Source organism: Plectropomus leopardus, chromosome 6, assembly GCF_008729295.1.
Source record: "Plectropomus leopardus isolate mb chromosome 6, YSFRI_Pleo_2.0, whole genome shotgun sequence".
Classification (NCBI taxonomy): Eukaryota; Metazoa; Chordata; class Actinopteri; order Perciformes; family Serranidae; genus Plectropomus; species Plectropomus leopardus.
In genome coordinates, this window is record NC_056468.1 from 26,714,180 (window position 1) to 26,734,461 (window position 20,282).

General features: G+C 38.9%; 1 protein-coding gene and 1 long non-coding RNA gene across 2 annotated transcripts; both read right to left on the reverse strand.

Annotated features, from left to right (window-relative positions):
* Positions 1-7,127: 7,127 nt before the first annotated feature.
* LOC121943957 lies at positions 7,128-10,850 on the reverse strand. Its single transcript, XR_006105883.1, has 3 exons — positions 10,430-10,850; positions 10,278-10,325; positions 7,128-7,185 (listed from the first exon to the last, which is right to left on the reverse strand). It is a non-coding gene; the product is annotated as an uncharacterized LOC121943957 (long non-coding RNA).
* Positions 10,851-13,310: 2,460 nt separating this feature from the next.
* enkd1 (enkurin domain containing 1) lies at positions 13,311-18,378 on the reverse strand. The gene is made up of 8 exons (XM_042488774.1): positions 18,267-18,378; positions 16,654-16,751; positions 15,821-16,045; positions 15,432-15,604; positions 15,208-15,351; positions 14,859-15,001; positions 13,783-13,919; positions 13,311-13,489 (listed from the first exon to the last, which is right to left on the reverse strand). The coding sequence occupies exons 2-8, from the start codon at positions 16,736-16,738 to the stop codon at positions 13,329-13,331; spliced, it is 1,068 nt and encodes a 355-aa protein (XP_042344708.1). The 5' UTR covers positions 16,739-16,751; positions 18,267-18,378; the 3' UTR covers positions 13,311-13,328.
* Between the last annotated feature and the right edge of the window lie 1,904 nt (positions 18,379-20,282).

Consider the following 20,282-nt stretch of genomic DNA (forward strand, 5'->3'; position numbering starts at 1 on the left):
GTTGAGGGGGTTGGGCGTGCGTCATACGTCAGACGCTGTGACGTCGATTTTGTAAAGTTTAAAATTAAAAAAAATCTTTCTAATGCATTTCCTTATTTGTTTGTTTATAGATTTTCATTTAGACAGTCATAAATTTTTATATTGTTATAAATATTATTAGTATTATATCATATATCCCGGGGGAGGTTGGGGATATGTGTCCGTGTATCATCCGCTTATTCATTATTCAATGCCTTCTGGGAAACTAAACAAAAAATGAGTGAGAATTTATTTTATTTGTTTTTCTGTATAAACCAAATATTGAAAAAAATACGTTTGTTCATTATCTGCTTATAAGAAGGAAAAAATCAAACAAGGAAAACAAAACAAAATAAGTCATATTTATATTGTTCTTTATTTTTATTTTCGTTATTCTTCATGTGTTATTCTACAGCGGCTCCGCACTTTCGCGCATGCGCCGTCAGGAGAAAATTGATTTTTTTTTTTTTTTTTTTTTTTTTTTTCCTTCACAGTCGCAACTTACAGTGACATTTATTCATACCTCATCTTGTGCCAGGACTTTCAACAGCTGCTGTGTAAATCAAAATGGACATGGGTGTGATGGTACTCACGTGATCCTCACATAAACATGTTGGAGAAGAGGCTGATGCCCATGGTGATGGCGTAGAGGGCAGGAGGAGCTCCGAGGCCGTTGGGTCAGCTTGTGTGGAGATCAATGTGTTAGCAACTCAAATAAAGAGACATTTACGCCCTTCAAATTCCCCACAAAATTTATTTAATTAACTGTTTGAAGCCAAAATAGGTCATGTTTTTAAAACCTAATGGGTATTGCAGAATTGATTGTTTCCTCTTTCCTACCCCATTAATCATCCAATGACCCCATAGATTTATCTTGTGATTCTTTGAAGAGGCTCAGCCCTTAAGTTGAGATGATTGATTAATGAACTTTGACCTGCACTTGTATTTCAGATTTAGTAATTTTTTGTAAAAAAAAAAAAAAACAAAAAAAAAAACTATTTGTCATATATGCTGAGTGTCACTACATCCTTCCAGCAGTACATGAGACAGATAATCTGAGGAAAAAAACTTGTTCTTAATGCTCCTCCTAGGGCTCCTATTGGCATTTGCAAGAATAAACTTCATCTGAGGTATCAAGATGTACTACATGACAACTCCAGAACATGTCCATAACAAATCAACGTAGCCTTGGTGGCGGGCTGCAGAATAGGTACCCCCTCCATGTTAGCATAGGGCACAAACTAAAAACTTGAAGTACACATCAACTATGTTTTTTCCAAAGATGCTTTCTGTCATTGTTGGTAGTAATTAAAACGCAGTATACAGTATAATTTAGTATACTGTTAAGCTGTAAAATAAGAAAGTTTGCGAGAAAACTTAATGCAGCAGCAATTTCTTCCTTTCACGAAAGTTTTAGTGACAGACTGATTTTAGCCCACGTTCTTGCAGTGGGTCAGTAAACCAGGTGATGCATGCCTCATTCATGCAATAGGACTTGCCATTGGTGCTTGAGGCCTTGGTGAAAAAAATCCTTTAAGTCTTTCGAGTGCTCTATAGACGTTGTGATTCATAACAGCTTGTACTGCCCTCAGCATTGTATGCTGACTTGATGTTAAATGCACAGCTCATCAGACACAGTGAACAGTTGTTAGTGTGCCTAACGGATGGTGGGGCTGGTAAGGCTCACCCAAAAAATGTCTTGCAGGATGGCTTTGTGAGTGTATCTCCCAACCTTACAGGCAGGACACTCTCACTGTAGTACACATAAACTCCATACAAAGTGTGGCAGTGTCAGCTGGTTCTGTGGGGTGAGTGTCCAAGACATGTACGGCACTGTTGTAGTCTCTACACCGTGCCTGTTATTCCTTTCTGTTGTCTTTCCTTTCCCTGTTATAGTCTTTGGCTGAATCCCAATTCCTCCCAAGTGTCACTACCCCTATCTTTGGAGTGCCCTCCAAAAAGTAGTGTCTTTTCACAATGTAGTCAGAAGGGGAAGGGCTGAAATCTTTGCCTAAATAATGGGACAGCACACATTATATTATCCTCAAGTGTTTCAAGGCCTCTTGAAAAAAACGTTATTAAGTACGAAAAATAGCCACAAAACAGCATTTTAAATGTATAAAAAGATTAGTAAAAACATATCTTAGAATATATTCTTACATATCTTAATTAATTTTTTGGTACATATAAACATGTATTTTTTTATGAAACAAAAAAAATGTGAACAAACAGTGCTACATAAAATACATGGTGTTCCAGAACAGCATGAATAAACCTTTCAAAAAGGCCCTGGACACGCTTCACTTTGATCAGTGTCCTGTGAAACAGATGAAAAAAAGTGATTAGTTAGGCCATGCTTAGAAGCAATATGAAGTCATACATTGGTAGGGAAATCAAACAAACAGTCTGGTCACTCAATCCCACAGTTGCTTGGCAGCATATTTCTTCTTTGTGAACTGATTGTTGTTCTCCAATCTCAATTGAGTCTTCTGGTCTGCTCAGGAATCCCTTGTCACAGCAGAATGGAAACATTAGTGTACAATCCATAAGCATGCTGCTTGTTTTCAATTTTAGCTGACATAAAAGTGAAAACAATTAACAACTGACTTATTATAATGCTAGCCACTAATATTAGCCTAATAAACATTATTGTAGTGGCAGATATTATCACTTCTCAGGACAGAACTTTACCACAACCAGTTAAAATATGTTAACACATTATTCCAATGTACCGTTAATCACGCCTTTATAAATTACTGCCCACACTGATAATGCTGTAACATGCGGGAAATGTATTTAAAAGTTGTTGCTTAGTAATTAACAGCTTATTATACAGCACAAAACACACCTGACCTTGACTCCTGCCCCTGTGTTTGGTGGGCCCACAGGGTGGCGGTTCCATGAAGTCTTGTCAGGCTGAGCCCATGGTCAGAGGCCCAGCCACCAGATACTCACCGGCACGTGTATACCGATCTTACCAGGCAAGGTCCTTGTGTCCCCAAAATATCGTCCAGTCATGGCCTTTTCTGAACCACTGTTGGTCTGGTCCCTCCCCTGGGACCACTTTGCCTTGGGAGACCCTACCAGGGGCTATAAGCCCCAGACAACACAGCTCCCAGGATCACAAGGACACGCAAACCCCTCCACCACGTTAAGGTAGCAGTTCTTGGAGGGGAAAAAATGGTTCGTCTGTCAGTAACTTAGCAGACAATACTTCAAGAAAAAAAAAAGGGGGGGGATCAAAAGCCATACAAAGCAAATCAACATCAGTACACAGCAACTCACCATCAATAAAAAAAATTAAAAAAAAGAAAACACCAGCCAAATATTACCTGGCAAATTAATGCTGCTCTTCCTCCCTCCTCTTTGTTGTTGGTTCTTCCTCAGTAATGGTCTTCCACTCATGCTCCTTTCTCTGTCTCCTTCCTCTTTGGTATCAATCTTTCATCTGATGTGTTCTTGTACTCCTCCTTATCTTCCTCCTCCTCCCTTTTCTTTGTTGTCTTTCTTCCTCTGTGGTGGTCTTTTTGGTCTCCTCCTCCCTCCTCTTTGGTGTCGTTCCTTTCTCTGTTTTGGTCTTTTTCTACTCCTCCTGCTCAAACTCCTCCTCCCTCCTCTTTGTTGTTTTCCAATCCAATCCTTCATAGTGGTCTTTGTCTCCACCTCCCTCCTCTTTATAGTCATTCCTTCCTATGTGGTCTTCTTCTGGTTCTTGTCTTCCTCCTTCTTCCTCCCCTCTACTGTCCTACTTTCCTCTGTTGTCTTCTTATTCTTCTCTTTAATTCCCCTTCTTGTTCATTTCTTTTGTGGTGGTCGCCCTCTCCTCCTCCTGTCCTCCCTCCTCTTGGTTTTACATTTCACCCACTGTGATGAGTCATCTCCTTTTTCTCCTCAGCCTTATCCTTCCTTATATATTTTTTGTTATTCTTTCTTCTGTGGTGACCTTTTTTCTAGTCCTCCTCCTTTTTCCCATTTTTTGTTGTGCTTTCCTCTGTGGTGATCTTCTTTTCCTCCCATTCCCTCTTTTTTCCACTCCTCCCTATGTGGTCGTCTGCTTCTCATTCTCATCCTCTTCCTTCCTCCCCTTTGATGTCACTCTTTCCTCTGTTATTGTCCTCTTGTTTTCCTCCTTTATTCTTCTCGTTGTTGTTCATTTCCTCTGTGGTGGTAGCCTCCTCCTCTTCTCTCTTTGTTTTAACATACCTTCCACTGTGATGATCTTTTCTTCTCCTCCTGCACCTCCTCTATCCTCATCTTTGTTGTTGTCATTTCTGTTCTGTGGGTCTTCTTCAACTCCTCCCATTTCTTTCTCTGTGGTGGTGTTTTTCTTCTCCTCCTACCTCCTCTTTGTTGATGTTATTTTCTCCATTTTGGTGGTGTTCTTCTCCTGCTCCAACTCTTCTTCTCTCCTCTTAGTATTAGTCCATTCCATCATTGTGGCCTTCCTCTCCTTCCTCCTTTTTGTTGTTTTTCCTCTATCTATGAGAGTCTTTGTCTCCTCTTTATCATTTCTTTTGCAGTGGTGGTCGTCTCATCTCCTCCTCCTCATTCTCCTCTCTACTTTTTGTTCCTTCTCTTCTGTGGTGGTCTTCTTCTCATCCTCCTTCTTCCTCTCATTAGTTGTCTTCTGTCTGCTGAGGTGGTCTTCTAGTCCTCCCCCTCTTTGTGGTCTTTCTCTCCTATGTGATGGTTGTCTCCCCCCTACTTTTTTTGTTTCTTCTGTGGTGGTCTTCTTGTCATCCTCCTCCACCTTTGCTGTTGCTTCCTCCTTTGGTGATCTTGTTCTCCTCCCCTTCCCTCCTCATTTTGTCACTCCTTCCTATATGTTTGTCTTTAAGTCGTCGTTGTCCTCCTTCCTCCCTGTTGTTGTCCTTCTTTCCTCTGCTGTCTTATTCTCTGCCTTAATCCTACTCGTTGTTCATTTCTTTAATAATGGTCGCCTCCTCCTCCTCCTCATCTTTGTTTTACATTACCTCCTCTTGGTGATCCTTTCTTCTACTCCTACACCTCCTCTATCCTCATCTTTGTTGTTGTTCTTTCCTTCTTGGGGGTCTTCTTCACCTCCTCCTCCTTCCACTTTGTCATTCCTTCCTCTGTGGTGGTGTTTTCCCCCATTCTCCTCCCTCCTCTTTGTTGTCATCTATTCCTCTGTCGTGGTCATCTTGTACTTTTACTTCCCCTCCTCCATCCTCCTCTTTGTTGTGATTCATTTCTATTGCTTTGATCTACTCCTCCCCCTCTTTGATGTCATTCCCTCCTTTGTGGTAGTCTTCTCCTTTCCTGTCCTCTTTATCATTTCTTCCTCTGTGGTGATCTTTTTCTTTTCCTCGTTTGCTGTTCCATCCTATGTGGGGGCCGTCATCTCCTTCCTCCTCTTTGTTGTTGGTTGTTCCTCTGTGATGGCCTTCCTCTTGTCCTCCTCTCTCATTCTCCTGTCTCTTTGGTGTCAATCCCTCCTCTGATGTGGTGTTCTTCTGCTCCTCCATTTTCCTCTTGGTTGTCATTCATTTCCTTTGTGGCAGTCTTCTCCTGTTCCTCCTCCCTCCCTCTTTGTCGTTCCTTCTCTGTGGTGGTCTTCATTTCCTCCTCTTCCCTCTTCAGTGTTGATTTTCCATCCTTCATGGTGGCCTTCATCTCCTTCCTCCTCTTTGTTGTTGGTTTTTCCTCTGTGATGGTCTTCCTCTTGTCCTTCGCCCTCTTTCTCCCTCCTCTTTGGTGTCAATACCTCCTTTGATGTGGTCTTGTTCAACTCCACCATCTCCCTTCTTGTTGTTCATTTCTCCTGTGGTGGTTATCTCATCCTTTTCCCTGTCTCTTCCCTTCATCGTCCTTCCTTCCTACATGGTGGTTTTCATCTTCTCCTTCCAATTGTCCTCTCTCCTTTTTGCTGTTGTTCCTTCCTCCATTTTGGTTTATTTCTTCTCCTCCTCCTCCACCTCCTTTACCCTCCTCTTTGTTGTCCTCAATCTCTCTTGCAGTCTGCTCCTCCTTCTCGTCCTCCTCCATCCTGTTTACTGCCATTCCTTCCTCTGTAGTGATCTTCTCATCACCCTCATCCTCCTTGTTTCTTCTTTGATTTTGTTCCTTCCTCTGTGGTGGTCTTTATTTTCTCCTCCTGCCTCCCAATGACACATCCCGATTTCTTATTTTATTTTTTTTTTACTGGGGTGGCCCAAGTGGGGCATTGACCTATGCAGGGGTGGCATGAAGAACAAGCATGTTGCGGGCACCAATACCTACTTTAACTGCTAACACTGCAGTATCCTACATGCCCTGTTGTCTCAGATGGTCTGGTGTCATGAGTTTTGGTTTACACTCTGCTGGGTATAAACCAGGAGACCTGACCACCAGGCCATCTGGGACAAAAGGACACTGAGATCTAAAACAGAAAAATGCCCGTGCATAGCTTTAGTCAAGGTGCTGGTACTATGGCAAAAGTACAAACGTGTAAAGAAAAAAACAACACTGAGATCTAATTTTACTTGTAAATGGTAAGGCAAGCAGCACAATGTATTAATCCAATGAGGCTAAAAAAATTGTAGATATGAGCCAATAACAACCCTATTTCATACAGCAAGCCCTTGATTAACTCAAATCTTCATCTGAACTAAAACTTAAGGTCCTTTAAGGCACAGATTAAATGTAGCCTCTAATGTTAAGTTTTTCTTTAAAATAAAAACACTTACCCATCAAGCTAGCTAATTAATCTGGCTCAACAACCTGGGCTCAAATATACTCACGTTCTCTCTATTCCTTCCTCTGTGGTCCACAGTGGAAATTGGGAAATTCACACGTTGAAATTGGGAAATTCACAAGTTGAGATTGGGAAATTCGGAAGTTGAAATTGGGAAAATCACAAGTTGAAACTGGGAAATTCACAAGTTGAAATTGGGAAATTCGCAAGTTGAAATTCGGAAAATCACAAGTTGAAGCTGGGAAATTTGCAAGTTGAAATTCGTAAAATCACAAATTGAAATTCGTAAAATCACAAATTGAAATTCGTAAAATCACAAATTGAAATTCGTAAAATTGATGTGAAACCGACGTGACGCTTGAAATTTGACTCCCACATTCACTCATCACAAGCAGTCCCGTGTGACACACCTCAGGCAGGATTTTGGCGGTTGATATCCTTAACCACTGGACTGTCTTGGGCATCAATGAACTCTACAAAGCAGAAGAAGAAAGAAGATGAGACCTTAGATATAAAAAGTTCCTGCACATTTAAAACTGTTGTGGTGATCTTCAAGTCTGTTCTAGAGGCTCTTTAGGTGGTTCTGAGTTTTGTTGTACTTGTAACTTCTGAGTGTTAAATAAGTTTGTTGTCAAGATGCTAGTCAAACCAGATCTCAGTGTCCTGTTGTACCAGATGGCCTGGTGGTCAGGACTCCTGATTTACACCCAGCCGGTTTAGTTTCAGCTCCAGGTCTGTCCACAGCTGGACAATAAATTTAACAGTTCAAATAACTTTCTGGTAGCAACCTTTAAATTAATATTTACACATTTATGTTAATATTAAAAATATTTTATTTAATGAAAAAGTACACTGCACTACTTGAAAGTTTGATGCCATTTTAGTATCTACTGTTGTAAATACTCCTGTTGTCTGCTGTGTTTAGACTCAAGTTATGACTCCTGGAAAGCTTGGCTCATAGAAGGTTCATTCTAATGCAAATTTCAGTGATTGTGAATTGTATTTTGTCTCCCTATGTGTCTCTGTCTGCAATTTTTGTTCTCACTGCTGACTGTCTTGGCCATGTCTCCCTTTTGAAAGAGATTCTTAATCTCAATGGGACCAACCTGGTGAAATAAGGATTTCCATAGCTTAAGTCTCACAGTTCGCAGATGGTCTCTGTTACTGGTCCACATCCAAAATCTCCACAACTTGCAGACAAAAAACTTCAACGCTGCATTACTGAAATAAAAGAATGGTCCAAACTATGGAGAATCACCCTCAACCTCATCAAAACTCAATGTGTCATCTTCTGCAAAAACAACCAACTACAGTACAATAACATCAATGTCACGCTCCACCATCATAAGATCACCATCAGCAAAGAAGTAACTTTCCTTGGCATCACATTCCAAAATAACATGACGTGTGTGTGTGTGTGTGTGTGTGTGTGTGTGTGTGTGTGTGTGTGTGTGTGTGTGTGTGTGTGTGTGTTTGTGTGTGTGTTAGAGCCATTTCGGCATATTTTTTTGATTATTGTTGTTATTAATAATATTGCATTATGGACGATGAAATAATTAATGGCTCTAGGTTTATGTTTTATTTTTAGTTAAGTAAATGTTTATATTATAAGATCCTCCTCCCCGGAAATGAGATATAGAGGAGCGAGGGACAGGTGTTACTGATGAGACAGGGGAGAGCTGTATTGTTTTTGGACCGCTCTCTTTTTTTGTTATTTTTCACACTACAGTAATGGCCTAATTGTGCTAACCTTTTGTTATGGACATTGCACTATCAACAGCAATAAATCTTCAGTTCGATCCAAGCCAGACTGATTATTTAATTTCAGCGCGTCAGGACCGCAGGTCTCCTCTGAACAAAGGAAGGCGGCCAAAACCTATGTAGCCTATAAATATAACTATGCATACAAATATATATATATGTTTACTCCACCCCTCTGTGCATCTGATCCCTTATAGATTAATCTATACTCATTTTATGTATTTATTGTCAATTTTTAATGTTCAATTCTATTTTGGTGCCTTGGTCCTCATGTGTGCTCTTACCTTCTAAGCCCTCTGTCCCCTCCTTTCCTTTATCCTCACCAAGCCTCCAACTATGGATAGAAAAGCGCAAAAGCCCTGAGCTATCCCTCCATGCTCAATGTCTGTCTGTCATATGGCTGACTACACCTTCCGGGGATGAGCCAAAGAAACATGGGGGGTAGCACATTCAAACTAGCATAAAGAGACAGTTATATCCTAGTTATATCCTGACCACAGTCGATATTTACTCAGATAATCTAGCTTGTTAGTTACAATTTGAGGTAGCGTTACTTGGGTTTTCCATTGGAATACTTAATTTCAGTGCTAAATATTGCGCTTAAATAGATTTATTTGACATTAATGTAGTCACTTTTCATGGAGATTTAATGCGGCAGTTATCAAATTTCTGAAAGGGAGTGCAGTCAGATAACCTAATATTAACCAACAACACTGTAGCTAACATGACATTTCCTGGTTTATATCTAACGTTAGCTGGCAAGAAATCAGTTGTTCACTGTTAATTTCTCCACCTTTTTCATTGTAATGCTGCTCCACACTGTGAGAACTTAACTCTTTCTCCACTTCTTTAAGAAAATAATCTAACTCTGCACAGTCACTTCTGAACGGGAATGATGCAGACAGATCATAAACTGTAGGTAAAGACACAGATATTACATGCAGTCTATAAAATAGGTAAATTGAAAAAAAATGCCAGAAACTATAAGCTGCTGTGATTGGTTGATTCCGCTATGAGCATTTAATAACGTGCGGCGGAGATCCCGCCTACCTCCCTCCGGACGATCCATTCTAGCATCACCCTTAATGCTCTACTGCTGAATAAAATGATAAAACCGTGAAGACTGTCTAGACTTTCCAAAGAGCATTGATTACTCTCTGACAGTGAAGGCATGAATAACTGCAGCTGGGTAAGGCAAATAAGATAATAGATTAGCTAAATGATCATAGTACCACCATCTAAAATGAAAAAACTTGAACATATAACCCAGTATATTCACTTTTTGTTCAAAACTGAGCCGGGGAGCGAAAACAGAGATGGGAAAGGAGAATTACACAGTGGTGAAAATGTTCTCCTAGCCAAGAGAGATTAAATGCAGCAGTGAATTATGCACACTTTGATCATGATGCACTACTATTTCGTAAATCTATAGCCTACAACTTGCTTAGACATCTTCTCTTTGTTGTGTTCACTTATTTTTAAGTTTTCAATATGCAGAATGAAAAAAAAATTGAACGCAAATAAATAGATTTCTGATCCCTCCAAAACTCAGACAAAAATACCACCAACAAATAAAAACTCTGGACACCAGTGGTGGGTGCAAACAGCAGCCTAACTGAGCTACGCGAATTAGGCTAAATAAGCCAATCCCACACATTTTGTTGCACCACCAAGACAGACAACACGGAGCTGTTTAAACTTGAAACTGCAGCAACACAAACACATTACAGCAAAGAGGAGCAATAGGAGGGGCTGTAGGCTACGAAAAGTTGTTTTTGATATCATCTCGAGTTGTTGCACTCACCTGTATGAGTCTCTGTGAGCTGTGTCCTCGCGAAGTCCTCCATTTGCACTGCAGCGAGACAAAAATGCATTAAAGAGAAGCAAAATAAGGGAATGTATACAGTATTGCCTGTAGTGGTTGTTGATATTATAATCTCGAGTTGTCGTACTCACCTGTATGAAGCATTCTGAGAGCTCTGTCCAAGCGAAGTCCCCCTCTTCCTCAAACGTCTCTGCTCGTTCATCTAAAAGTATAATGTGAATATAACCAGTCCACTCGTCCTTCTCGTGCCACTGCGCTCCTCAAAGTTTTCCAAAAATGTTGAGTTGAATGCGGTCATATTAAGTTTTATTGTCAAAACAGTATAAAGTACTTTGAATGAAAAATCCCTCTTGTCAAAGCTCTGACGGACGCACGTGGACTTTAGCGTGGTATGCAAGCACCTGCAAAGCCGCAGAATGTTTGTTTTTGGTCACTAGCATACACGACGCGTTGAACATTAAATGAGTCAATATTTAGGGTAGACGCAACCTTTCTTAGAGCTATGTCCAGGCACAGCAACCCTAACCATAACCCACACGGAAGCAAACTTAATTTGACTGTGTTGTTGCGCATTTGAAATGTTTGGTTCGTTCCAGCTGAACGCCTGGAGAGCAGGCGAGGGCAGGCGGCCGCAGCGGGAGGCGGTGACTAATTTAAGACTTTTGCAGCGGCCTTCAGCCTGTACAGGAAGTCACTGAATCACCCACATCCTGTTAGATAGGATTCCTATTCATTCAGATCTTATCATATCATTTATCAGACTGTTTAGAGTCTCAAATTATTTTATTGATTGACAATGTAAACTTTTCAAATATTATACAGGCAATCTGTGATTTCTGTTCATGGTTCAGCCTTCATTTACATGAATTCTAATGTATATCAGCATTATATCATTTTGCTGCTGTATGTAAATCTGCCAAGCACATCTGTCACCCTCAAACTACAGAAATGAATCAAAACCATTTTAACAGCTCTTAGTGCAGATCAGTCAGAAAGCCTATGGTCAGGGCTTCACATCTGTACACACTATTTTAAGAATCCTCACATCCCACTTAGACTACTGACTACAAGTTGTGCTGTTTAATCCTGAATCCTTCTTTTCCTTCCTTCTTCAAAATCATTAACATACTATACAAAAGACTGTGTATAGTCTATGATGAATGTATTTCCTCTTTGTGATTGCAAAACAACAACAACATTCTGGTTTGGGGACCTCAGAATTGCATCTCTTCTTTTTGCAGATGATGTGGTTCTCTTGGCTTCATCACACTGTACACTCAACATGCACTGGGACGGTTTGCAACCAAGTGTGAAGTAGCAGAGATGCAAGTCAGCACCTCCAAATCTGAGGCCATGGTTCTCTGCCAGAAAACGGTGCTGTCACCTCTGGGTGGGAGGAGAGTTGCTGCCCCAAGCAAAGGAGTTCAAGTATCTTGGGGTCTTGTCCATTAATGAGGGTAGAACAGAGTGTGAGATGGACAGGCGGTTTGGCGCAGTGTCTGCAGTGATGCAGGCACTCCATTGGACCATGGTGGTTAAGGAGCTGAGCCGGAAGGCAAAGCTCTTGATTTACCAGTCCATCTACGTTCCAACTCTCCCCTATGGTCATGAGCACTTGGTAGTAGCGGCCTAAATGAGTTTCTTTTGCAGGGTGGCTGGGCTCAGCCTTAGAGATAGGGTAAGGAGCTTGGACATCCGGGAGGAGCTCGTAGTAGAGCCACTTCTCCTTCACGTCGAAAGGGACCAGTTGAGGTGGTTCGGGCATCTGATAAGGATACCTCCTGGGCGCCACCCACTGGAGGTGTTCAGGGCACGTCTTACTGGTAGGAGGCCCCAGGGCAGACCCAGAACACACTGGAGGGATTACATATCTCGTCTGGCCTGGGGACGCCTCGGGGTCCCACAGGAGGAGCTGGAAAGCGTTGCTGGGGAGAGCGACGTCTGGAATGTTCTGCTCCACCTGTTGCCCCCGCAACCCGGCCCCAGATAAGCGTAAGAAAATGGATGGATGGATAATATTATACAATATGATATTATTATTTAATTTTAATTTGGAACATTTATTTAGTTGTCTGTATTTATGTACTTTTTAAAATGTTTTGATATGTATTTTTATTGTTAGATACGTTTTGTGTAAATAAAAAGTAAACACAAACTGCAGAAAAGGTTTTTTAACATTGTTTTCACAGCAAGAAATTCTAGTAGGACATTTGCAGATTTGTCAATGTTTATATATTTAAGGAATTAACATTATTATGGGAAAATGTGATGTTTAGTATCTTCAGAAATCCAAAAGAAAAAGACTGATTTTTTAAAGGATACATTTGACAAGTATGTTTGCAAAAATGTATTCATAATTAAATGGATGGTTGCAATATGTGACACTACTTTCCAACTCAACTAAAAAAAGCTATCAAGACAATACTATCTGTACGATATGTAATGTTTTTGTCTAGTATTTCTTTTGTTATTATTCTGTTTGTATACTTTTCCATGCATTCTGAATCTGTATTATGTTCTTTTTTTTTTAATAAAATAATTAAAAAAATATACCAACTATACACACACTAATGCATTGTATATTTTCAAACCATACAAGTTTCTGCAATAATACATATACAATTACGTCACAAAAATATCATTATTATAAACCACCAGCCAGTTTTACGCAAAGACAAAACACATCTCAACAAATTATATTTTGAGCTAAATCTATCACTGTTTACTGCCAAGTTTACGGTGCACTTACTTATTTTCTCTTCCAAGAGAAAACATATTATAGCAAATTCAGTAGCATGTATTTTGTAACTGATAATTAATAACCGCAATGCTTGACCTGTTATAAAATTCAGCCAATTCAGTTCATAATATAGAGTCTTATATTTTCAAAAAGAAAATACATCTCTAACAACAAAATAATTATCTGTTTTGGAAAGTTGTTAGATAACACAATTACAAAATGAACATTAATCTCAATAAAGCAGTGAATTGACAGGACCATTTCCTCTTCCTCTTCATCCTCCTCTTGTGTTAGGAGTCTATTTTTACATAAACTTTGTCCCTGGAGAATATTTTAATTGCCTCCTCGATTTCAGAAAGTCTACAATCAAGATGAGCCCGGCGTGAACGAACACTCAGATTGTCAGCTTTGAGAGGGAGAGACAGCAGCTCACTGACCAAGGAGCGATGGGCTGAAAAAACAAAGTCAGCAAAATTAGAGAGGCAAGTATTCAGTATACATGTGGTACCTTAAGGTAATGTTGTCTTTATTAATATAAGGACGGAGATAAAAAGCTCTGAAGAAAAGCTGTTAGCTCGAAACATCCCTTGTGAGTAGCTCAATAAAAGCTGCAAGGGGAGCTTAAGTGTACGGACCTTTCTCAGTGTTTTGCTTGTACTTTATGTGGGTCCAGCACCTTTCTCAACGTTATATGAACATGCTCATTTTCTACCCTTTTTTCCATAAAGAACAATGGAAACATACTCTCTTGGAGGGACTTCAGGGTCTCCTGTCTCTCACTCTCAGGCATCAGGGTGTGACCAGCTGGGGCTGTAGGATCAGGTGCGTTTCTCTTCCTTTCCTCCTCCTCTCTCTGCCACTGCTCCTTCCTTTCCTCAAGACTGAGTGTCAGAGAGAAGGAGAACAGAAATAAGCGGAGTGAAAAAGGCAAAAATCCACCTGTTGTGAAGGGTTATGTGGTTTTACCAAATATTTATATAAAATTGAAGAAGACCTAAAATCAAGAGAGGTGGACCAGTGTAGTAATCACATCTGGTATTGATTTGTAAAACATTTGTGAATTTTCCATAAAAATGTTTATATGAAATAGAAGATGGGCTAAAATCCAATATAAAGAGGTTTGTTCTGCATAGTAATGAAATCTGGCATTGAGTACAGTCATGGGGTCACATTACATTGAAGCTTTCTACAAAAACATACATTTTCCAAAAAATAGAGAAGGAAATCTGACACTAAGTGGTGGGTCCTGTATAGTAATGACATCTGGTATTGCTTTTGAGTAACTGGCTTACATTACCTTGAGGCTATTGAAGAAAAAAACCCCAGTAATTTTGCATTAAAAAAAATGGAAAAGTCATTGGACATCTAGTCCAATGACTTTTCAAGACTTTTAAGGCCCAATTTCCTTGAATTTAAGGACCCAACACAGCTCAGACACAGCTAAAAAATAATTACTGTTATAGATGTCGACCCATGTCAAAAGAACTCCCATTTCTATTCTTGTACAAAACATAAATCCAAGCTCTTTCAATGACTCATGGCTGTTTATGTCTATTTTTAAAGTTTTAATAACTTTTTTCCCCTCTGTTTCACAACGTTTCAAAGACTTCAATAGAGATACAAAACAGAAGCTTTAAATTCCTATATGAAAAGCTGTTTTCTGTATATCTATTGTAGCCATAATATCTCATGCTGAGTTTGAGTCACTGGATTACATTACATAAAACCTATTGAAACAAAACGTGAATTTTTCATAAAAATGTTTATATAAAATAGAAAAAGCACTAAAATCCAATATGAGGATGAATATGAATACTCACTACTGAGGCACCTGTCCCTTGACTGCACTGGGGATGGGCTTCTCTCTAAGGTTTGTCAGTGACTGTGACCTACGCAGCGAAGTTTTTCCTGCAGATCGGGCATTGTGTTTTATGAAGTCTATCGTTCGGCCTTGCACCTGTAACTGTATCCATATACAACAGTTTGTGGAATTAAAACAAAAAGGAAATTGTGCAGATACACATCTACGAGAGAAAAAATGCACAATAATGTTGTTTGATGTTTACTTTTGAAGCAAAATACACTTCTCTTTTCAAAATAATTTTACTGTTCTTACTGTCTCATCATCTGTGTATAAATACTAAGTAAACATTTACTGGAAATTCTCACTTGCAAGTTTTGATCCTGTATAGAGTTGCAGGAGGCCGGGCGTTGCAAAGTTACAGGAGAGGTTCTGGCATGTGGTCTTTGTGGGGTAGTAGAGTGGGCCTTCAGAAAGTTTTGACACTGTGGTTTAGGAGCTGGAGTAGAAACCTGCACGAAGGAGAATAGAATTAAACATAATCCAGAGAAAATATTCATAACTGAAATACTTCCATCTTTCACCTCCTTACCTGTAGCTGGACCATCACCCTGGATGGGATGTTCTGGTATTTGGAGGAGGTCCAAAGAGCTTTGACTGGAACTGGACGAGACTGTGATCTCTCAGCCTCCTGCTCTTTACAGCGTCTCTGGATCTCCCTGAGCCGACGCACATTCTCTTTACCAAAGTCATGGACCCGCTGTTCTGAGGGTCAAGAATCACAAAAACTGTCTTGATTATTTAAAAAAATAAAAATAATTATGTAGGGTTAGCACACTCAATCAAACTCAGTTCTTGCTATAACAACTCAAAAATTGAAAAACAATAAATAAGAAGACAGACATGTCCTTCAAGTCCACATGGAACCACTCGGTTCTTGCATAACACAACTTTGAAGAGCTGAAATTTTTTTGCACTTACTAGGTTTGAGAACAGGGGTGATAGAGACACTGTCTAGTTTGAGTAGTTCCCCTACTACCCCTCTCTGTCCTCGTTCCAGAATATGGGTGGCACTGGGGCCGATGCGGGGAGGATGTGCTGGGGTACGAACACTGTAGCAGCCAGGGTACAACACAGGATCTGGAGCGAGTGGCCCTGAGAGCAGGGCCAAAGTCCCATCATGGTTTCCCTCTAAACGGCCACGTGCTGGGGAAAGAAGGAAAAACTAATCCATCTCATTTGAGGCTAATATTTTGTCAATAAAACAGTGAGTTCAAAGTCATGAAGAGAATATGTTAAAAAAACAACAACGTATTTTCCTCCATTTGACTGATCTGCAGCCTCATTTGTTAAAAGCACTCAAAGATGTTAAAAGTCTACTTCCAAAAAAATTGCAATGATTCAAATAAATCAATTTATATTTGTGTGATATGGCACAAAAAGACTCCTGGTTTATACTTGTCTATACTGGGATTTTAGTATTTTTGTCTGTTCTACATCTATTGCATGTCTGTCTATGCTGCGAGAAGGATCCCTACTCAGTTGCTCTTCCTGAGATTTCTTTCTTTTTTTTCTCAATTAAAAGTTTTTTTTGGAGTTTTTCCTTATCCGCTGTAAGGGGTCCAAGGACATGAGGTGTCATATCTTTGTAAAGCCCTCTGAGGCAAATTGTCATGTGTGATATTAGGCAATACAAATTAAATTGATCCAAATTATTATACTATTACCATTAATATTAAGTTTACTGTCCAAGCACAGACTGTTTCAAGTCTGGGTTGTTTTTTTTAATATAGCATAGTGTGACCACATCTAACCTGAAGCAGGTCGTTTGTAGTACTGGGGAAACAAAGAAGGATCCGGGGGAATTGGCCCAGATATTGATGAAGGTCCCTCACACATCTGAAGCTGCAAACTGCACAAAAAATAAGAGGAGAACGGTGAAAAGAGTATCAGCTAAGAAACAGGGTGAAGTCAGGTAATTTGAGACACTTTTTGGTAGATTACCAAGAAAACCACTCAAAATTCTGAATACTACCTTAAGTGTACTTTTAGAACAGGTTATAGACCTTTGCTATATTTCTATAAAGAATACATGGTACCAAATAAAAGAATTCAGAAACAGGGACAGTCATGTTTGTTTTTTAAATTGTTAAATCCATATATCAGTTCAGTCTTTAATTAATTAAATCATCTATGTAACCTGCGGCTGGTCACTTAGTAATATTATCCAACCTTTCTGACATGCTTTCTCTGCCATATTGTCTTTAATGGGCGTGGATGTGTGCTTGAGTGTGTGTAATAATTTTGACTAATTCTGGAATATTGTGGTTGACATAGACTCACTGCATTATTTCTTAAGTGACACAAATACTAATAATGTCTATGACATTACGGGATGGCACAAAATTATTATTGTTATTAAATTATTATTATATGAATTAATCATTATTTTATGGCACCTGATAGCCTAAAGGCATGTTGGTTTCACTTCAGAAAAATTACCCATTTTTAGCTTAATATTTTGTTCCGTTTTACCTGAATGCAACAACTACTCACTGAAAACCCTTCCCCAGATAAATTAATGTATATTGTGGGAAATTTTGAAAACAAATTAAACATACAGCGCAACATTCCACAACCATTCTAGCTGTTATATTCATATTATTTTCGCTGCAGTACTCTTATTATCAAAACTAGAAAATCATCATGCCTCATGGCTTTGCTTGCACATTGTGGGACCGGTGATTTGTTGACTTTCTGCCCTGCTCATGCTAGTTATCTCAGACTAATAAAAAAAATGTTTCATGTATTTGTAGCATGTTTAGTGACTGGCTGCTAATATTTACAGAGCCAACGATGTAACATCTTATTTGTCCCATTTTAACTTAACTCACCCTGTAATTCAAGCCAAAAAGAAACACACATTTGTCATTATGTTCGGCTCGAGTGAGATCGTAAATAATTAGGCCAGCAGGTGGTGTAATAACTTCACTTTTCCAGCAAAACATAATGGCTATAAATCAAATCAAACATAATGAATTAATAAGACCGATGCAGAGGTGTAATTTATTTTTTGATCAAGCATTTACTGTGTGTGGCGGCGGCTACAGTAACAACTATAACACTTGGAATAAATGAATGAATGAATAAATAAATAAATCAGATTACAACAATGAATAGTTGATGAATTACATGAAAATACAGGTTCATCTAGCGCTACATTGCTTGCTAACGCTATCTAACGCTCTCTAACTGCAGCTATTGTTAACTTATTAAGCTTGCTCGCTGTAGTTACCTAATCCTCACGGGCTCATTCGACGAAATTTATTCCTAAACATGCATCTACCGAAAATATACGCAATTTGCACGTCGACCAAATAACTGAAACCGATTTCGATGCATAAAGTAATCACGTTAATTTGTTTACCTTTTATACCGTCTTGTTTATCTGTTGAGGATTTTGTTCACGCAGACTGATGACGCTGCGCTATCAACACTTGTTTCAGTATTCTTCACCATGGCAACGGGACAGCCGCACATAGAACTAGACCCGACTGAAGAGACGTACGCCACATGAGAGTATCAACCTTTCTTCCACATTGATCCAAATCCGGTCTTTATAAGCAGTTGGGACTTTATCAGACATAGCACACACACAAAACAACCCAAAAATAGTGTGTGAATGCAAATTATTTCGCAATCAGTGTCAGATACAATTGTGGAGCATTCGTTTGGAGACAAGTCATAAAGAGATAAAGTGATAAAGGGCTGTTCTTTATTTATCACAGGATTGGGGGTGACTGGGATGTGACTTTGTTTTTTTATCCTCCCAAAAGCTACAAATATTTTCTTTGAGCGTACTTGAGTGAACGCATGGCCCTTCCCTCCACTATAAATTAGTTGCTTGATTTTAAAAATTTACCATTTGGTATTATTAAATCTTGGAGTATGCAGTTTATTATTGGCAAAATTTAAACGACACATAGAATAAAGTTAATTTGATGAAATACCAAAAATTTAAGCTATTTGCTAATGATTTGTTTTATTATTATTTTTTCTACGGAAGTGTTCGTCCCACACAATATGTTCAAGGACCACTGATTTTTTTAAAATCCAACGATAATTTCTGTTTTTACAGGTTCTTGTCTATTGTTGTTGTTTTATAAGTAAACATGGCTTTAAAGAAAACGTGCAGGTTTGGAAGGCATATTTTCTTCACAACCGATGATTTAATGGGTTAGGGTTAGGGTCTTAAAAAGTTCGTGTTATATAGTACTCCCCTGCTTTTGGAGCAGTTGTAGGTTCTAGCAGGTGTATTTCTATGGTAATTGTGCTAGTTTAAAGACGGGTTTTTTGATCTCCGTTTTTTGTCTTTCAGGTTTACCAAACAACCCCTCCTAATTCAATATGACTGCCACACCCAAACCCTCACTATGGCTCTAATCTTAACTATTCATAATCTAAATCAATATACATTATTTAATTGCTGGAGCGTCCTGGGAACGTACACAGTACACAGTCTGCGATTAGGGTCTGCCTGACAGGTAATCATCAGGGCTTCTATACCATTCTATACCACACTAGGGGTATGTCTTTAAGCTAGAGGTCATTGCCCCTGAGTGGTGTGCCAGTCTTATTACGCCAAATAAAATGCAGCATTTCCACAGTTGTGCTTCCAACGGCGGTTTCGCATTGGCAGTGCCTGCAATGAAATGAAATAAAATGAAATAGGATATGTTGATATTAAGACATGTAAGCAACACATTTCTCATATTCAATTGTTGCTGCAATTTTATTAATCATTTTATTTTAATTATTTTATTGATAGTATTTATATAAGTAGTTTTCCGTAATAAAACTATAATCACATTTTTTCTACAGATATCATACGTATATTGGGGATATATAATCAGACAGATTGGCCAATCTCAAATAAACACAAACAGAGCACCAGAGATATTCTCAGCATCATTGTTTATGTTGTAAAACATTTTCAAACAGTACACTCTTTGAGAAGGGACTAGTATGTCAAATCGTTTTTGAAACACTGGGGAGAGACTTATGTATTTTATTTTAGCTTAGAAAACACACTTTCAAAACTCAACAGCGGATTTGTAAGACATGATATCTCTAAAAATCGCCATTAATCTTACCCAGACACCATAAAAATAAATCATGAATGGATTTTTAAATTTCAAACAATCCTTAACTACATCATGAGGGACGAAGGCTTCCATCAGAAAAAACAACCACAACAAAATACTTCATTGTTCTCCAGGGGGAAATTGTGATTCGTACAGTCACTCTGATGCTAAGCATAGAGAATAATAAAAGTAGAAATAATAAGTATTAAAATAAGCATTGAATACAAAATATAAAATTAAATAAGGATACCATTAAAAAATAAAAATAAAATAAAACTGTGCATTACTAATTATATAAA